This window comes from Hyaena hyaena, unplaced genomic scaffold, assembly GCF_003009895.1.
Source record: "Hyaena hyaena isolate Hyena2069 unplaced genomic scaffold, ASM300989v1 scaffold_764, whole genome shotgun sequence".
In the NCBI taxonomy this organism is placed as follows: Eukaryota; Metazoa; Chordata; class Mammalia; order Carnivora; family Hyaenidae; genus Hyaena; species Hyaena hyaena.
In genome coordinates, this window is record NW_024081395.1 from 363,738 (window position 1) to 384,532 (window position 20,795).

The 20,795-nt window shown below is 38.8% G+C and overlaps 1 protein-coding gene across 3 annotated transcripts in view; it reads left to right on the forward strand.

The window, feature by feature from the left end:
- The window catches only part of HERC6 (HECT and RLD domain containing E3 ubiquitin protein ligase family member 6), a 57,688-nt gene that overhangs the window by 18,602 nt on the left and 18,291 nt on the right, over nt 1–20,795 (forward strand). For all 3 annotated transcript variants that reach the window (XM_039218432.1, XM_039218433.1, XM_039218434.1), the window contains exons 9-13: nt 4,110–4,231; nt 5,056–5,115; nt 8,287–8,380; nt 12,169–12,358; nt 17,220–17,380. In XM_039218432.1, the coding sequence (XP_039074363.1) occupies nt 4,110–4,231; nt 5,056–5,115; nt 8,287–8,380; nt 12,169–12,358; nt 17,220–17,380 (627 nt within the window). The remainder of the gene's footprint in view (nt 1–4,109; nt 4,232–5,055; nt 5,116–8,286; nt 8,381–12,168; nt 12,359–17,219; nt 17,381–20,795) is intronic.

The following is a 20,795-nucleotide window of genomic DNA, read 5'->3' on the forward strand; positions in this document are numbered from 1 at the left end:
TTGGGAACCACACATAAAGAGGCCCCATGGCAAGTATATGTTCAGCATGGGAGGACAGAGAGAGAGCCAGAAGTGCAGAGCACATAGGAAAGAGTGAAGAGTTATATGAGATGGGGGCAGGTAGGTGAGTTGGGGTCAGTGTGAAGTGTCCTTGGAGACGAGATCTGGAGCCTTAGTTGGATGTCCAAATCTGGAGCTCAGGGAGCATGTTAGCACTGGAATATAGACGTGCTAGTTGTTCAAGTATAGACAGAATTTAAAGCTGAGGCCTGGAGGAAAGGTTACCTTAAGAGAGTACAAATGAGAAGAGAAAGGGGACAGAATCCAGCATCGAGACACTTCTGCATTTAGAGGTCTGACAGTGAGGAGGTGCCAGAAGACAAAGAGAAAAGGCCAGTTTCTGAGGTAGGGGAAAACCGGAAGAGGATGCGTCATCAAGACGAAAGTACTTCCAGAAGGAGGAAGTGGCTAATCCTGTCATATACTACTTGAGATGTCAAGTAAGATGAGCACAGAGATTATTTTGGAGAAATATCCAGTTCAAATGGAGAAAACGATGATGCATGAGAAAGAATGAGGGGCGCCTGGGTGGCTCAGTCGGTTGAGCATCCGACTTTGGTTCAGGTCATGATCTCACAGTTCGTGGGTTTGAGCCTCATGTCAGGCTCTGTGCTGGCAGCTCAGAGCCTGGAGCCTGCTTCAGATTCTGTGTCTCCCTCTCTCTCTCTGACCCTCCCTTGCTCATTCTCTGTCTCTGTCTCTCAAAATAAAATAAAGACTTAAAAAATTTTAAAAAAAAGAAAGAATGAATAAGCGCAGAAACAATGTCCCATGGTAGGAGAGAAGAGGCATGATCCTGTCCATGTAGAATGTAGGGGTGTGAGCAGAAATATTTATTTTGTTCCAAAAAGGAACACTGGAGCGGGGGGGGTGGGGGGGGGGAGGCGATGATGGAAAAGTGCCTCATGGCTTTAATTTCCTCAGTGACACACAAGGCGAAATCTTCATCTGGGAATGAGTGGAAGAGAGGGGGAGTGCTAGAGGTTTAGGAGTAAAAGGAAGGTGTATACAGTATGTGTCTCAGAGACTGAGAAAGCAAATGTGGGAAATTGCTAAACACTGTTGGGTGCCCTTTGACATTTATGGTAGTAGACTTCAAGTGAAATCAGTCAGCACAGTTGTGTGATTTTCTCCAGTGAATGGATTGGATTCAGTTTTGTTTGGATTCATTTTTGGAGTAATCTAGAGTTGATTTTAACCACAAATGGAGTTTTGCTAGGTAAGTACAATAGGAAAGTGACACAGTAGGAAGTGTTTGCAAGGAACTTATTATAGTGCTGACCATGGAATCTAGGCTGGGTAAGGATGAGGATGATAATAAATAATGAACTAACAATAGGGTCGGTGGATTAGAGATCCTGATGGCTTCAAAGAATGTTCGAGTGGGTTCCACTCTAAAGTAAGTGTCTTAGTCTTCTCTGCCTGCTAACAAAACAACATAGATGAGATGTCTTACCAGGCAGAAACTTTCTTCTCACAGTTCTGGCATCTGGGAAGTCCAGGATCAAGGGGCCAGCATACTTAGTGTCTGGTGAGGACGCATTTCCTTGTTTGTGGAAGGCTGTCTTCTTGCTGTGTCCTCACATAGCAGAAGGGGCAAGAGAGCCCTCTGAGGTCTCTTATAAGGGCACTAGTCCCACTTAAGAGAGCTCGATCCTCCTCATGACCTAGTCACCTCCCAAACACCCCACCTCTTTTTTTTTTTTAATGTTTATTTTGAGAGAGAGAGAGGGAGGGAATAAGAGAGGGGCAGAGAGAGAGAGAGAGAGAGAGAGAGAGAGAGAGAATCCCAAGCAAGCTCCATGCTGTCAGCACAGAGCCTGACTCAGGGCTTAATTCCATGAACCATGAGATAATGACCTGAGCCAAAATCAAGAGTCAGATGATCTACTGAGCCGCTTGGGTCCTTGGGGGTACCCACCTATTAATGCCATCACGCTGAAGGTTAAAATTTCAACATCTGAATTTAGGGGGGACACTTTCAGTCCATAATATTCTGTCCCCCCCCAAAAAAATTCATGTCCTTCTTGCATACAAAATACATGTATTCCGTTCCAACAGCCTCCAATGTCTTAACTCATTCCTGCACCAAAGAATGTTGGATTGAGAGTTTCACTCTAAAGTAAGAGAATCAGAAAAATGGTGCATGACGATCAGAGAAGAGAATGTTTCTAATAGAAATTTTAGAAGGTCAAATGGAAACCAACTTGACAATAAACTATTTGTAAAAAAAAAAAAAATTACTAAAAAAATAAATAAGTAAATAAAAAAAAAGAAATTTTAGAAGGTGAAACAATTATTGGTGATTATAAAGCATAGGGTATCACCTATACCTAGGGTAGTGGTTTTCAACTAGGAATGATTTTGTCCCAGGAAACATCTGGCAATGTTTGGGGACATTTTAGGCTGTAGTAACTGGAAAGGGGCAGACGTGCTGGGGTGGCTGCCACCAGCATCTGGTGGGCAGAGGCCAGGGATACTGCTAAACACCCTTCAATGCACAAGACCTTCACAACTAGAATTATCTGACCCAAAATATCAAAACCATCCATATGAAACCCTCATCCAGGGTATGGGTGGGTGAAGGAGAGCAGAGGAAAAGTGTGGAGATGAGATCAAGAATTGAGAGAGCAGGGGTACCTGGCTGGCTCACTCTGTAGAGTATGCGACTCTTGATCTCGGGGTCTTGAGATCAAGCCCCACATTGGGCACAGAGCTTACCTAAAGATAGATAAACAAACAAACAAATAAACAATTTCCTGACTCATTCCAGGTTCAGTGGAGGCAGAGGTTTAACACGAGCAGAGCACTAATGTCTTTGGAAGACCATATTAAAAGACAGATTTTTCTTTCCAGACAAGTGATTTCTGACACCTCTGGCTGAGCCATTTGGTTTCAGGTATTGTACTGAACCATAGTTCTCAAAGTGTGGTCCCTGTATCACTGGCAGGAGCAGTACCTGGGTATTTGCTAGATGCAAATTCTTGAGTTCCACTCCTGACTCAGAAACTATGGGGATGGGCCAATCAATCTATGCTTTAGCAAGATTACCAGGTAATTCTACTGCATGCTAAAGTCTGAAAACCACTGATCTAAAAGTAAAAATCTATGGATGATGGAAGGGGAGAAAGAAACTAGTATTTATTGAATACCAATTATAATCCAAAGGTTTTGTATGCCTAATATTTAATCTTAACAAGAGCACAGAGAGGTAGATATTATTATCTCATCCTTTTTATTCTGCTAAAAAAATACATATATATAATATGTATCATAAAATTTTCTTTTTTAACTATTTTTAAGTATACAATTCAGTGGCATTAACTGCATTCACAGTATGTGCAACAATCACCACTTAAGATCTCCAAAACTTTTTTTATCACCCCAAACAGAAACTCTGTAACCATTAAATGATAATAAGTCTATGTTCTGTGACCCCTCAGTCCTGGGTAATGTCTAATCTACTTTCTGTGAAGTTGCTGATTTCATGTAAGTGGAATCATACAATATTTGTCCTTTGGTATATGGCTTATTTCACTTAGTATAATGTTTTCAAAGTTCATCCATGTTTCAGCATGTGTCAGAATCTCCTTCCTTTTTATGGCTCAATATTCTCCTGCATGAATACACGATGTTCATCTGTTGATGCTGTTGATAGACATTGGTTGTTTCTATCTTTTTGGTTACTGTAACTTATGCTGCAGTGAATATTGGTGTACAAATATCTGGTTGAGTCCCTGTTTTCAATTACTTTGTGTTATCCCATTTTTATTTATTTATTTTTAAATAGTTTATTGTCAAGTTGGTTTCCATATTGTGTTATCCCATTTTTAAATGACAAAACTAAGGCTCAGGCCAAGCAAAGTGGCCAAGGCTAGGACTGGAACAACCAAGCCGGTCTGATAACCTACCTCCGCTAGCCACACCCCACTGTCTGAGAGCGCGGGGCCTGCCTGCCACCCCCGCCACAGGCTTGGCTGTGGGATGTATTACTCAGCATGTGCCTATGCTGAGTGTTTCCCTAATCATTTTTTTTTTCTTCCTTGAAGGATGCTAGTTCCACAGATGTTTCCAGGAAAATCCTGCCAGAAATAAGCCAAATTAACCAGTCCCTGACAGAGAAATGGATGGCAGTGAAAAGAGGAAGCCCTGAACATGAAATGGCTAAAAGGTAGCTCTGTCTGATAAATTATAAGTCACTTATAATTGTTTTTGAAGCCATAGTCAAATTATGCTAAATATAAGACAGAGGGTTTGGCTTTGCAGTGAAGACATTTGCACTTTAACCATGATTCTCTTCCACCACCTCATAGTTTGAAGAAGTCATTGATTAATTCATCATTTATTTAACAGAAGCATCTTGAGGACACAAAATTTCTCAGGCACCTTGATAGGTGAGAAAGATTCAGGAGTGAATCCAAAACACCTTGTGTCTCGCAAAGCCTTCACTAAAGTGGACTCTTTTTATATCTTCATAGTTTATACTCTGGGACTCCATAAATTTCTGTTTACAGAAGGATGGATTATATTTAAGTCTACATGCCTTGGTAAAATCAACTATGGAGGGGCTTGGTGAGGTTTATCAGCACAAAGTATATCCAGAATTTGGAAGACTTATAAGAGAGCAGTTGTTTTTATTTATTATTTATTTATTTATTTATTTTAAAAATATATTTATTTATTTTTGAGAGAGAGAGAGCAGAAGCAGGGGAGGGGCACATAGAGAGAGAGAGACAGACAGATAGACAGAGAGGGAGACAAAGAATCCAAAACAGGCTCTGGGCTCTGAGCTGTCAGCACAGAGCTGACTCCTGAACCTAGAGCAGGACCTGAGCTGAAGTCAGACACTTAACTGACTAAACCACCTGGGCGCCCTAAGGAGTTGTTTTTGTTAATAATGATTCCATGCCTTCAGTTATATAATTGGACATAAGATAAAAGGAAGACTGCTTTATAATATGCTATGACTAAATACTTGTATTATGACTTTTACAGTGAAATTAGGATGATATTTTCATCTCCTGCTTGTCTGACTGCAAGTTTCTTAAAGAAAAGGTAATTTTTAAGTGAGATTTACCTTTACTTGAAATACTGGGAAATATTTAATATGAAATGTTTAAAGTCACTCATTTTAATTTGTAAATTATGTTATCTGTGAACAAAAAGTCCAACCTAGACAACACCTTAGGTTGGTACAAAATTCTTCCATTTTGTAAACTAATTTTCTGCAAGACCCTCTAAGTTGTGATTCCTAATTCACATGGTTCACTCCCTCTGCCTTGCCCTCCTCTGTTACCTGATTGGAAGGAATGGTATGGGTTTTTTTTTCAAGGTCTTTGTATCTATGACTGATTATTCTAACATTGCTTTAGTACTTAGAGGCCAAGTCAGCACTTGGCAGTTCTTTTTGTGGTGGGATCAGTAGGGAAAATAGATTCTGTTTATTTTATCTTGAACCAGTTTCACTCCTACAGAGGAAAATCTAATTTCTTTATTTGGTTTGATACTTGGTCTAATCCAGTAGTATAAACAGTTCTTTTGTGAAATGCTCTACGTTTGGTCTAATATTTCTTCCCTTTGCTTCATGCTTTCCACAACTGTGCCTGGGAACTGTTAAGAGATAAACTGAGGCATATTAACATTTTTAAGAGTTTATTTAAGCAAATACTGATTCACATTGGGCAGCAGCAGATTAGAAGTGATTAGAGCATTCCACCAACAGGAACTAGTGTAAATACTTATGGGGAGAAGGTGCAGAAGCAAAGAAAGGAAATTAATTGATTGGTTATAGCTTAAAAATTTTTTAAGCTTTATTTATTTATTTTTGAGAGAGAGAGAGTGAGAATGTGCAGGAGAGGCAGAGAGAGAAGGAGACTGAGAATTCCAAGCAGGCTCTGTGCTGCTGGCACAGAGCTTGAACTCGCAAATCATGAGATCAGGACCTGATCAGATGCAAATCATGAGATCACGACCTGAGCCAAAATCAAGACTGAGTTGCTTAATGAGCTGAGCCACCTAGGCACCCCTGATTTATAGCTTAAAACGTAGTCGGCTGTTTGTGACTGGTTGTATTTTGGTTTCTATTTTATAACTGAGGTTATTTACAGGCTTAGAGTTTGGTTTGTGTATGTAAACCATCATGGTGATAGAGATACCTCATTGTTAATGGCCTCCTTGTTTAATTAGTTTAACAATGTTTAAAGGAAAAGGAGGGTAACAGCATAAACGGGCCCTTAGGCTGCCCTCTGCCTTCTCTGGGGGCCAGTGCCCTACTGGTGTGTCTGTAGTGGATATAACTCAGTCCATCCCTCCCCCACTATGTCAGGTCTCATCTCTCGGTGAAGAGCAGGCCCCAAGCTGCCTCACTGATTCTGAATAGTTCTACACATCTTGTACCCCACCTGCTGGCCACTAGGTGGCACTCATTTAACTCATGTTCCATGTATTCCTTGCCTCTGTGCAACCCCCAGTTGTCTCACTGGTTCATTTAGTTGTTTAGTTTAGTTTAGTTTAGTTTAGTTTAGTTTAGTTTAGTTTAGGTGACTCATCACTTACATATAACACCCAGTGCTCTTAACAAGTACCCTTCTTAATACCCATCACCCATTTAGCCCAATCTCCACCCATCTCCCTCCATCAACCCTAAGTCTGTTCTCTATCGTTAAGAGTGTCTAATGGTTTGTTTCCCTCTCTCTTTTTTCCCATTCTCATATGTTCATCTGTTTTATTTCTTAAATTCCAAGTATGAGTGAAATCATGATATTTGTCTTTCTCTGACCTCTTATATCGCTAAGCATAAAATACTCTAGCTCCATACACATTGTTACACACGGCAAGATTTCATTCTTGGCCCATTGCTTCTTCACCCAGCTGGACTGTCAGTTACTCCTCAAGGGGACTGGAGGAGCTGTTGAGTCCAACAACTTCATGTGGGAACCAGAGAAACCCGGAAGCTGAATGCCATGGCTTCCCACTGGCAGCCTGAAACACAGTATCTTTCTAGAGTTCAAAAAAAGCATCCCTTGTTCATCCCCACATAGCCCAGTCAAAGGTGGGAGAAGAAAAATCAGACACTGCTTCCCTCTGCCTTCTCCCTCTCCCATTTGCTGTCTTGTTCTTGCCGGGAGGGACAGGGACTCTGCCAAACAGTATTTCCTCTTTCTTCCCTATTCTAGCCTCAGGCTAATCCTTACAGCATACAGAACCTTTTTCACACTTAGAATATTATCTTTCTAAAGTGGAAAAGTATCCTCCCAGGAGTGATGAGCTTTGGGGTTTGATCTTAAGATGCCAAAGACTGCAAAGGACAATATATTTTAAGGGGAAACTTACAATACTTTGTTTGAAGATTTACATAAATATTTTAGCCCTGGCATTACTCTTGACCAGTTAATTCAACAAGCATAAAATATTTCTTGATAGAACATTATAAAAACAAATCATTTGACAGAATGCAAGTCTTTTCAAATATCACCAACACGACCCAGAAAAACATAACACCTAGACAAAGATTTGATAGTGTTTCTGAGAGGGAAGGCTAGGTTGCAGTTTATCAAGAATTGGCAATTTGTTTTAGGCCAGTCTTTCCACATGGGAGGGGAAGGCTTGAGGCTTGATTAGGATTGGGAAAAGATACAATGATCCAAGATGGGTGGAAACTGTAAGGCAACAACTTTGAGGCAAGAGATTCAGACCATCTTAGAGCATAAACTATCTGATCATGCTTTCCACTGAAGAGTTAATGGGTCTTTTCAGGAAGTTCCTATAATAAACAATCAAGCCATTTGCCTGGGCGAGTGTCTCTTGAAATAGTGAAGTCATGCTAATGAAACAGTAGAATCCTAAAGTAATGTAAATGTAGATGATGGTAAGGTGTGTTCTGTGTTTGTATGCTGGGGGGGTGAAGAGTTTCAGACTTTAGTGTACAGGCTGAGTGTAGGGGTAAACAGTTTTGGTTTTCTGACACAGCATATGAAATTTTGCTATTATTACAGCCCAAACTTGTAGCTGCTCTAATGATAATAGTTACCTACTCTTTTAGGAGAATATAAATTTTATAAATTTTGTGTGCCAAATAACTTGATAATTTTGAAAGGAGGCCAATTGTAAGAAAAACATTTATATATGCCATTTAATAAAATAAACAATAAATATGTATGAAGTTTAGAAATATTCTTTTTCATCTGTTTGCATGTTTTGTTTTGTTCACATTTCTTGTGTCCAAAGAGAATCTGTAGAAACAATTTCCATTGATGTGGACTTACAAATGGCAAGAGATACCTTCGAGAAGTTAACAAAGACAGAATGGATTGCTTCCATGGTAATAACCAATATTTACGTAAGAAATTGAGCAATAGCATTTCTTTATAGGAACCAATATGAATGCAGTTGAATTTTGTTGGGAGCTGAGTGAGGGACTCTGTGATAAGGGAGGGGGCTAGTGTTCGCGATAAGGTTACTATATTCCAGGCACTATATTACAAGGTGGAATTTACTTTCTTACTGAATATTTAAATGTCCCATAAATCCAGTATTTTTGCTTTCAACATGAAAAAAAATAATGCTTAAGAGGTAAATAACCATAAGCAGACATATGAAAATAGCACTAGTTTGGGAATTAAGATAATTTTAACCTGGACTGGGAGAATGGAAAGCCCGTTCTCTCTTTTGAGATGAATGTCAAATGCAGTTAAGATGAATCTGCTATTAGGTTGCCTGGGTGGCTCAGTCGGTTAAGCGTCCGACTTCAGCTCAGGCCATGATCTCATGGTTCGTGGGTTTGAGCTCCACATCGGGCTCTGTGCTGACAGCCAGCTCAGAGCCTGGAGCCTGTTTCAGATTCTGTGTCTCCCTCTCTCTCTGACCCTCCCCTGCTCATGCTGTCTCTCTCTCAGAAATAAATAAAACATTAAAAAAAAATTTTTTTTTAAAGAGATGAATCTGCTACCAATTCATCCCTTATCCTATCTGGGTCATATTTTCTCTACATTTTTTTGGGGGGGGGGGTCCTTATTTATTGAGTTCCTTTTAAAGCTCTATTCTAGTTAAATATTTTGTGATTCTGGATTGTGTTGGAAAATTTTCCCACTACACACAGGTTCATGTGAGTTCATGACTGAGTACTAACAGTAATAGACTGAGTAACAAGACTAATAGACTGAGTAACAGGATTAATAGACTGAGTAAATATTCCTGTGTTTGCAGGGAGCATTTAAATGAAGAGGCTCCCTGAAGAGCTAGGGATGAGGGCTTACATACCAATTAATAGGGAAAAGGGACTGGGGGGAGAAGAGGCTTCTTTGAGAAAACAAATGGACTTTTCAGGGAGACAAATGGGCTTTAACAGGGACAAATGGAAGATATGACAGCTTGTGATAATGTTTTTTTTGTGTGTGTGTGGTTTTCATCCAAGTGCAAGTGGCTGGTCTTTACCTGGCAGTGAAACTTGCCTCTAAGCTTCTTGAAAGGCCCTGCCTTTAGTCAGATAAGGGAAGATCTGAAGTCTTCTTTCTGCATCTGCTGTATCCCACATCTTCGGTTTAAAGTCATCTTGTATATAATTTTGGGTCCCCACATTTGGAAGGGAAAGGAGAGTGTTCTTTAATATGTTAAAGATATGATACTTTTATTTTCAAGATGAAGAAGTAAGAATAGTAGATGTTATCAAATATACATATTTTTTAATGTTTTTGAGAGAGAGAGAGAGACAGAGCACAAGCGGGAGAGGAGCAGAGAGGGAGACACAGAATCTGAAGCAGGTTCTAGGCTCTGAGCTGTGAGCACAGAGCCCAACGTGGGGTTTGAACTCACAAGCTATGAGATCATGACCTCAGCCGAAGTCAGATGACTAATGACTGAGCCACCAGGTGCCCCTAGAATATATTTAAAACATAAATTTAGTTGGGTTATATGGGAGATAACTTGGGGTGCTATTCCCAGTGTGAGTTCCAAGGAATATTAGTTTCACAGAATGCTCCCTCAAAACGGGTTATAAGTGAAACAACTTTGGATACACTGCATACTATAATGAAGTCATAATGTATATCAGTAAATCAAAGATTCTATGATGTCATATACCAAAAGAAATCAAGCTGTTTTAGCCCTATTTTTCTCAAAGTTATTTGACTTTGTGTGACACTATTTTCCTATATATGCCTACTAGCATTCCATAGAAATCATGTTCTCTTGGACATGAAAGATTCTGAAAAAAATTATAAGAACATTAATGTAATAATGATATATAGTGCTTTTATTGTTGCAAATATCATCTTAACCCTTATGACACATGGAGATAGACACTGTTGTTAAGAGCATCTAAGATCTATTAGACAGAATAAATGATGCTAGCTGTTGTAACACACAACTTCCAAATCTCAGTGACGTAACACAACGAAGACTCCTTTTCACATCATAGTCCAATGAGGGCTGGAGACTGGAAACACATGCAGGGGAGGAAAAGGAAATGTTTCTCTTCCATCCATCTTAGTTTCATTGGCTGGGATCCTGCAAATTAGCCTGAGAACAGACAGATTAATGGGAGAGAAATAAACAGAAGTTTATTAATATGTGCATGCTGCATTTATACTCAGTGATGAGTAACTAAAGCCGTGGTTAGAACTCACTTATATAACATCTTAGCGAAGAACAATAATTTTTAAAGAAGAGACAAAATTTGGCTTCTAAGGGCGACAAAATGCAAGAAGGCAAATATCTGGGGAAAGGTTGGATAAGGTCTATATCATAAGGTTTGATTGCGCAGACTCTTTTTTTTTAAATTTTTTAAAATTTACATCCAAGTTAGTTAGCATATAGTGCAATAATGATTTCAGGAATAGAATTTAGTAATTCATCCCCTACCTATAACACCCAATGCTCATCCCAACAAGTGCTCTTGTTAATGCCCATCACCCATTTAGCCCATTCTGCTATCCACCTCTCCTGCAGCAACCCTCAGTTTGTTCTCTGTATTTAAGAGTCTCTCATGTTTTGTCCCCCTGTATAGACTTTCTCAATGCCTGCTCATCTCTGCTGGTAAGGTTGTTGCTCTTCTCCTGGTACAGAAGTTAGGGGCAGGAGGACACCTTTACAAGGCAAATTTTACTGTTTTTAAGTAGATAGAAGGAAACCAGAGAGCTTGTTCTGTGCCTGCTTTTTCTCACTTGCCTTAGCTCAAAATAATCGTCATGCCAGAGTGGCATCTATATATTTTTTAAGTTTATTTTGAGAGAGAGAGAGAGCACAAGTGAAGGGGGTGGGGAGAGAGTGAGAAAGAGAGAGAATATCCCAAGCAGGCTCTGCACCATCAGTACAAAGCCTGAAATGGGGCTCGATCCCATGAACCATGAGATCATGACCTTAGCTGAGATCAAGAATTGGACGCTTAACTGATTGCGCCACCCAGGTGCCCTCAGGGTAGCACATTTTTAAGTGGTTTATTCTGCTACCTTTCCCACTTCCCTCTGCACAGTTTCACTGAGAAGGGATTTGGAGACCTTTATGGAGTTCTAGGCACTGGGGCCATGAAATCCTCCAGCAGACCTTTTGTATTTAGTTGGCAGACAGGGAAAGAGAATATGAAAGGTTACATGAGAGGTTGCAGGGGTCATGCCTAGACGTGATATTTATCACTTTCACTCATATCACATTAGCCAGAACTCAATCATACAGCCCCATAGAACTGCAGGAGAGGCTCAGGAATGCCATCTTCCTGTGAGCCCAGAAGGAAAATGAAGCAGTATTGGTGAGGTGAGCATACCCCATTATCTCTGCCATGTTAGATTTTAAGTCAGATAGATCTGGGTATGGATCCTTGATGTGTCAGTCTCTAATTGAGTGACCTCCATGATTCACACAGTGTGTACATGCATATGTGACTTCACTTTCTTTCTTTCATGCATCTCAATATAATATAGGGAGGATGGCTCTCACATAATACATTAAGGGCATTTGGGATGCAAGGAGTTATGGAGTTTGAACAGGTCTGAGGAAAACTAAATAATTACACCATTGGGAAATAGTGGAATAAAACCCCTAGTCCCATAGCTTGTTTTTCACTGTAATCTGTATCTAATATATCCTGGGCCCTTTCCCTGATCCTTTCAACCACAGATAACTACAAGTCTCCAGGATAATCTGCTCAGAGGTCTTCCATGTCATTCTCCACACCAAGAAGCATTATCAGTTTTCCTTCTGCTCCCAGAATGTCCTGTGATGCATGATTCTATGAATTGGAGGAGTCTGGTGGTTCCATATGCAGAAGCTGTTTGTAAAATGAGTGATCGATCTTTAAGAGTCCTGAGTAAGTCTGATTGTCACTTTATGTGTATTCTCAACAGAGAATCACTAAAGTAAAAGTTGGAGCAAATTTTGGGTAGATTTAAAAATACACAAATGTTTGGGTATGTGGTATGTGAATGTTTGAAAAGATTAAGCTAACATTATAATCATTACTCTTATCATACAAAGCATATGTAACTCTTAGACTTGGACTTGGCTTTGACTTCAGAGTTTAATAACCATAGAGGATCCAGTCAAAATAAATCCATACTTGAAAACTTTTTGTTTATGTTTTAAAACTTAAAACATTTTGGGGCGCCTGGGTGGCTCAGTCAGTTAAATGTCTGACTTTAGCTCAGGTCATGATCTCACAGTTCATGAGTTAGAGCTCAGCATTGGGCTCATTGCTGTCAGCACACAGCTGACTTTGGATCCCCTGTCCCCCTCTCTCCTCCTCCCCATATGCTCTTTCTCAAAACTAAATAAACATTTTTAAAAACTTAAAAAAAAATAATAAAACTTGAGACATTTTGACCCACAGGGAAGCAAAATTTGCCACCCACGAATGTGTCTCTTTGGCATGTGGATTATTCTACACTGTTTTTAAGAAACAGAAGGCTCAGAAAGAACCTTTGACTTCCCCCTATCTGCCTACAAGAATTGAAATGTAGGACCTGCTCTAAGAAGGGAGCTATCACTGTAGGTAACTACAGTTTAGTATGAACTAGGTGTGGTAGACAGGGAGGAGTTTAGCAAAATGTGTTAAAATTCTTCGTGTCCCATTGTTTCTTAATGGCCAAGCAAACATTCGTTTACCAAACATCCACTCTTTTTCATCTTCCTGTGAATCGTCTTCCCTCCTTTTGAAGACTCAGACTCCTACTCTCTTCTTCTTAACTCTGGCTGGCATATAAGCCTCATTGCCTGACTACCTGTGGGCCTCATATTCTTTTTTTTTTTTTTTTAATAAATAGTTTATTGTCAAGTTGGTTTCCAACAACACCCAGTGCTCATCCCAACAAGTGCCCTCCTCCATGCCCATCACCCCTTCTCCCCCTACACCCATCAGTCCTCAGTTTGTTCTCAGCATTCAAGAGTCTCTCATGGTTGGCTCCCTCCCTCTCCCCCACTATTTCCCCCCTTCTTCTCCCGCACGGTCCTCCGTTAAGTTCCTCCTAATTCTCCTATACGTGCAAACATATGGTAGCTGTCCTTCTTTGCCTGACTTATTTCGCTCAGCATAACACCCTCAAGTTCCATCTATGTTGCTACACATGGCCAGATTTCATTCTTTCTCATTACTGTGTAGTATTCCATCGTATAGATTAAACCACATCTTCTTGATCCATTCGTCCGTTGATGGACACTTAGGCTCTTTCCATGTTTTGGCTGTTGTTGAGAGTGCTGCTATAAACGGGCCTCATATTCTTATACAACCTGCATACATACATAATTAAATTTGATTTTTTTCCCTGTTAATCTGACTCATATCAATTTTAATTCTTAGACCAGCCAAAAGAAACATGAAGGATAGAGGAAAATTTTCCTCTCCAACAGATCGGTGATGAAAGATAAATGTTAAAATTTGTATTCTTACTTATTTTATTCAATACTATGGGATGTGCTTTTAGAATTGTAAGCTAATGTTCAAGATACAAAGCTTAAAAGATACAAAGGATATATACAGTGAAATATAAGCCACCCAGCTCTCCTCCCAGAAAGCAGTTACAAAATATAGGTTTTTAAAACCTTTGAAAGATATGTATTAAAAAATATATAGAGAAATGTATATAGAGAATTTTTTTTTAATGGTAGCATACCATTCACATTTTTGGGCTACTTGCCCTTTCCTGTTTAACAGTAGATCATAAAGATATGTTTGTTCTGTTATAGGTACTGCCTAACTCTATTTAGTGGCTTATTGGTATACTATTGGGAGGGTACACCATCAATAGCTGTTTCTAAGTTTTTGCTATTAAACACTGCTAACGTGCATTTCTTTATATATATCACAGGCAGGGAAAATTCCAGAGACCAAAATCCCTGGATCAAATTGCATGTGCATTTAAAATTTTGAGAAACCCCTCGGTGCCTACGTGGCTTAGTTGGTTAAGCATCTGACTTTGGCTCAGGTCTTGGTCTCACAGTTCATAAATTTGAGCCCCACATCGGGCTCTGTGCTGACAGCTCAGAGCTGGGAGCCTGCTTTGGATTCTGTGTCTCCCTCTCTCTTTCTGCCCCTCCCCTGCTCATAGTCTGTCTCTCTCTGTCTCTCAAATATAAATAAATGTTAAAAAAACTTTTAAAAAAACCCCAACTCTTGAGAGATCCTCCACAGAACTTTAAGTGGTCACCATTCACACTGTAATCTAAGTAAACTACATGTCGGTGCAACATGGCAGCCTTGACAGAGGATATACCAGTTTACACTTTATCAACAAATATGAGAGCATCAGTCCACACAGTTTTTGACAGTATTATTAGACTTTGGTATTTGCCATTCTGAGAGAAAAAGTCTCTTAATTTCAATTTTAATTTTCTCAGTATGAATGAGATTGTGCTAGTTTTCCTCTATCTCAATTCCATTTGTATATTATATTCTGGAAACTATCAGTTCTTTCCTCTTAACCCATTTTCCCATGTGTTGTTGTTAGTGTTTTTACTTTTTATTTAACTTTTATTTTTCATCCTTTTTAATGTTTTTTTATTTTTATTTTTTTAATTTTTATTTCTAGGAGAGAGAGAGAGAGAGAGACAGCGTGAGCAGGAGAGGGTCAGAGAGAGAGGGAGTCACAGACTGAAACAGGCTCCAGGCTCTGAGCTGGCAGTCAGCACAGAGCCCGATGCGGGGCCCGAACCCACAAACTGCGAGATCATGACCTATGCGAAAGTCGGACAGTCGGATGCTTAACCGACTAAGCCACCCAGGTGCCCCTAATGTTTATTTTTGAGAGAGGGAGTGTGAGCAGGGGAGGGACAGGGAGAGAGGGAGACAGAGTATCTGAAGTGGGCTCTGTGCTGACAGCAGCAAGTCCAATGTGAGGCTTCAATCCATTAACTGTGAGATCATGACCTGGGCCGAAGTCAGATGTTCAACTGACTGAGCCAGCCAGGCCACCCCTATTTTATTTTATTTTTTAAAGTGCTGTGCTGTCAGCATGGAGCCCAGTGTGGAGCTTGATGCCACAACTGTGACATCATGACCTGAGCTGAAATCAAGTCAGATGCTTAACTGACTCAGCCAATGAGGTGCCCCTATTTAAGAGCTTGTAAATGATTAAGTCAACTAATTCTTTTTTTTTTTTTTTTTTAATGTTTTTATTTATTTCTAGGAGAGAGAGAGAGAGAGACAGACAGCAGGAGCAGGGGAGGGTCAGATACAGACTCTGAAATAGGATCCAGGCTCTGAGCTGGCAGTCAGCACAGAGCCCGACGCGGGGCTCGAACCCACGAACTGCGAGATCATGACTTAAGCAAAAGTCGGACGCTTAACTGACTAAGCCACCCAGGCGCCCCAAGGCAACTAATTCTTTATCAATAATAGCAATTATAAATCTTTTTTCTCTGGGTTATTAATTTTTTTTTACTTTGTGATATTTTTGCTATGTATAATTATTTGAAAACATTTTAATGAAGCCTACTATGTAAACATTTTCTTACATGGTTTCTGAGTTTGGATCATATTTCAAAAAGCATACCTCCCTTTGAAATTAAAAAAAAAAAAACAACTTCCCATACTCCTACTAGAATTTTTTTGTTAAGTAGGTCCCGTGCCCAGTATGGGGCTTGAACTCATGACTATGAGATCAAAAGTCATATACTCGACTGACTGAGCCAGCCAGATGCCCCACTTCTACTAGAATTTTTATTGTTTTGTTTTTATGTTTTAACTCTTTGATCCATATGGAGTTTATCTTGATTAAGCTTGATCTTTTTTTTCTCTGGATCAGTTTTCAGTTGTTCCCACACATTTATTGAATGATCTGTTTCATCCCCACTAATATGCAGTGCCACATTTATTTATCATATACTGAAGTGTCATGTGTCCATTTATGGAATGTCCATTTATGTCCATTATGGAATCTCTACTATATAAATCTGCCTTTCATGCATCTGGGTCATATTATTTTAATTATATTAGCTGTTTTAATATTTGATAGGTTTGTTTTCTGAGAATTACATTTTAAAGATACAAATATCCAGGTTGGAACAAAGTAATATTAAAATATTGTTATTGAGTTAATTTAAAAATATATCCATATATACCTGGTGTTCATAAAGTCTGAAAACAGATAATTTTATTTTCTTCAAATCAAAAATGTTCTTGATGACATTATATGTGTGCATGTGTGTATATTCTTATGCAAGTTTTCAGATTTTATAGATACTCTATAGAATTGTTTGAAAATCATGAAATCAGTCAAGTAGTCAAGTATTAATATGAACTATCGGGGTGCCTGGGTAGCTCAGTCGGTTAAGCAGCCAACTTCGGCTCAGGTCATGATCTTGCAGCTCATGAGTTCGAGCCCTGTGTCTGCTCTGGATTCTGTGTCTCTCCCTCTCTCTCTGCTTCTCCCCCACTTGTGCTCTGTCTGTCTCTCAAAAATAAACATTAAAAAATTTTTTAAAAATGAGCTATCAACAAATTTCTTCAGAATCCTACATTTGAACTTTCAATTCCAATGATATTTGATAAGGGAAAAACACTTTTTTCACATCTGTGATTAATAAATTTCCAGGATGGTACCCTGAGACAAGATATTTTATCAGTTTTGCCATCAGAAATGGAAATTGTTATCTATTTCATACATTAAAGAACCTAGAAGAAACGGGATTTTTTTGGGGGGTGCATATTTATCATGGCTGATTTTATACCCCCCCAGAGAACTGCTGGGTATATTTGCAAGAATCTTCTCTCTATACACTGATCCAGATGCTCAAAACTGCCATCGTCTCTCAGCTGCATTACTGGCCTATAACTGAAACCAATGAGAATCACTCCAATCTTAAAGCTCTTCTTGGAATGATGAAAAAAATGTATAAGGTAAGGATTCATCTGAATATATATATATAAAATTTTACCCAATTAAAGTCTTTTAGGTCTCAACCAATTGGAGTCTTGTTTTGTTTCTAAAACAGAAAATATTTTATTCAGTTCTTAGTAATCTAGAATTTTGCTTGTTTTGCTGATTGACTAGACTCTAGTCATATATTATATATTACATATAGATTACATATATATTACCTATTTTATATACATGTTATATGTGGTATATATTATATATATCAGATGCACAAATACCCAAAAATGAGAATGATTATTCATTTTTAGTACAGCATACAACATAATCTAGAAGTAACTTAAAATTAGGTTTCTAATAAGCCTAATGATTGTTTGGGGATAGGGAGGAGCCAGAGCATTTTAAGTAAAAAAACAGAATAAAATTGGTATTGTTCAATTAAAAATAATTAGCTAAAATAAGATGATTTTATAAATAGAAATTGCTAAATGGCAATCAAAACCAATTCTACCACAAAATATTAATCTCAATAGGAGAAAATATTAGATATAAAAGTTAGTTCTTTTCAGAAGTACTAATGCACTGGTATTTCTAAAGTAGTATACTTCTTTTAACTAGCTTTATTGAGATATAATTGACATATAATATTGTGTGAGTTCGAATTGTGCAATATATTGTTTTAATATATCTATACTTATTTTACAACTGGAGGTTTGAACCCTTTGACCATTATCTTCCCATTTCCCCCACCCCCTGACAACACCATTCTACTTTCTGTTTCTGAGTTCAGCTCATAGATAAATGGTATCATACCCATTTTTCATTCTCTGAGTTATTTCACTTAGGATAAGGTCCATCCATGTTGTCGCAAATAGCAGGATTTCCTTCTCTCTCATGGCGCATTATATTCCAATGCATCTATACATCTTCTTTATTCATCCATCTAGGATGCTTAAGTTGTCTTCTTGTCTTGGCTTTTGTAAATAATGCTGCATTAAACATGGGGGTGCAGACATCTCTTTGAGATAGTGGTTTCATTTCCTTTGAAATGAATATATTTATTCAGATGAATATTTTTTTTTAATATATCCAGAAGTGGGATTGCTAGATTATATGGTAGCTCTGTGTTTAATCTTTTGAGGAACCTCTATACTGTTTCCAGTAGGGCTGTGCCCATTAACATTCCCACCTGCAGTGTACAAAGGTTCCTTTTTCTCTGCATCCTTGCCAACACTTATCTTTTCTCTTTTTGATGACAGCCATTCTAACAAGTATTAGGTGATCTTACTGTGTAGCTCTGAGCTGCATTTCCCTGATGATTATAGATGCTGAGCATCTTTTCATGTACCTGTTGCCCATCTGTATGTCTTCTGTGGAAAAACATCTATTCAGTTTCTCTGCCCATTTTTAAAATCAGATTGTTTTGTTTAATCAGTGGTATGTGTTCTGTATATATTTTAGATATTAATTCCTTATCAAATATGTGATTTGCAAGTATTTTCTCCCATTTCATAGGTTGCCTTTTTATTTTATTGTTGTTTTTTTGTGCAGAAACGTTGCAGTTTAGTTTTTGGTAGTCCTACTTACTTATTTTTGGTTTTGTTGCTTGTGCTTTTGATGTCATATAAAAAAAAATCAGTGCCAAGACCAATGTCAAGGAGCTTTTCCTTTATGTTTTATTCTAGGAGTTTTATAGTTTTAGGTCTTATGTTTAAGTCTTTAATCCATTCCAAGTTAGTTTTTCTGAGTGGTATACGATAGGGGTCCAATTTCATTCTTCTGAATATGGTCATCCAGTTGTCATAATATTTACTGAAGAGACTATCCTTTCGCCATTGAGTTTTCTTGGCTCCTTTGTCTAATGTTAGTAGACCATTTTTGTGAGGGTTTATTTCTGGTCTCTTGATTCTTTTCCATTGGTTTATGCATCTGTTTTTATGCCAGTACCATAACTGTAGCTTTAGAGGATAGTTGTAAATCGGAATTGTGAGGCCTCCAGCTTTGTTCTTTCTCAGAATTGCTTTGACTATTCACTCTTTTCTGGTTCCATATAAATTTTAGGATTGTTTTTTCTTATATCTGTGAAAAATGCCTTTGGAATTTGGAGAGGGACTACATCTAATATATACATGGCTTTAAATGCTATGGACATTTTAACAATATTAATTCTTTATTTTAAACTTATTTATTTATTGAGAGAGAGACAGAGACAGCACAAATTGGAGAGAGGCAAGGAGAGAGGGAGACAGAGAATCCCAAGCAGGCTCCATACTGCCAGTGCAGAGTCTGATGTGGGGCTTGAACTCACAAAACTGTGAGATCATGATTTGAGCCGAAACCAAGTCGGATGCTTAACAGGTGCCCCCAATGTTAATTCTTCTAATCCACAAACAAAGGCTACCTTTCCATTTATTTGTGGAACAAATCTTTCCATTTATTTTCTTCAATTTCTTTCATCAAAGTCTTACAGTTTTTGGTATACAGGTCTTTCACCTTGTTAAATTTATTGCTAAGCATTTCATTGTTTCTGATGGTATGGTGAATTGCTAATTGAAGTCTTCTTTAGTTTTTAAAAAAATTTTTATGTTTTTATTTTTGAGAGGCAGGCAGAGCATGAGTGGAGAAGGGGCAGAGACAGAGGAAGACAAAGAATCTGAAGTAGGCTCCAGGCTCTGAGCTGTCGGCACAGAGTCTGATGTGGGTCTCAAACTCATAGATGTTGAGATCATGACCAGAGCCGAAGTCACACACGTAACCAACTGAACCACCCAGGCATCCTGCTAACTGGAGTCTTAACAAGACAAATAAGAGGGGCACCTGGGTGGCTCAGTTGGTTAAGTGTCCAACTTCGGCTCAGGTCATGATCTCACGGTTCGTGGGTTTGAGCCCCGTGTCAGGCTCTGTGCTGACTGCCAGCTCAGAGGCCTGGAGCCTGTTTCAGATTCTGTGTCTCCCTCTCTCTCTGACCCTCCCCTGCTCACGCTGCTCTCTCTCTCTCTCAGAAATAAATAAAAAATACTTAAAAAAAGAAGACAAATAAGAATCATGAGGAGTGAGATATTTTTTTATTTCTGTTATTTTTTAAATTAATTTTTATTAAAATTTTAAAAAATGTTTATGTATTTTTGAGAGAGAGCTGCACGAGCTGGGGAGGGGCAGAGAGAGAGGGAGACAGAGAATCCTAAGCAGGCTCTGCACTGTCAGCACAAAGTCCAATGTGGGGCTCGAACCCATCAACTGTGAGATCATGACCTGAGCCAAATTCGGACACTTAACTGCTGAGCCACCCAGGTGCCCCTGCAAACTCTTTCTTAAATCCAAACAGTAAATATTTGAGCTTGGGACCACACAATATCTGGTGCTATTCAACTCTGCCATTTTGGAGCACAAAACAACCTTACACAATATGTAAACAAGTGAGTGTGGCTTTATTCCAAA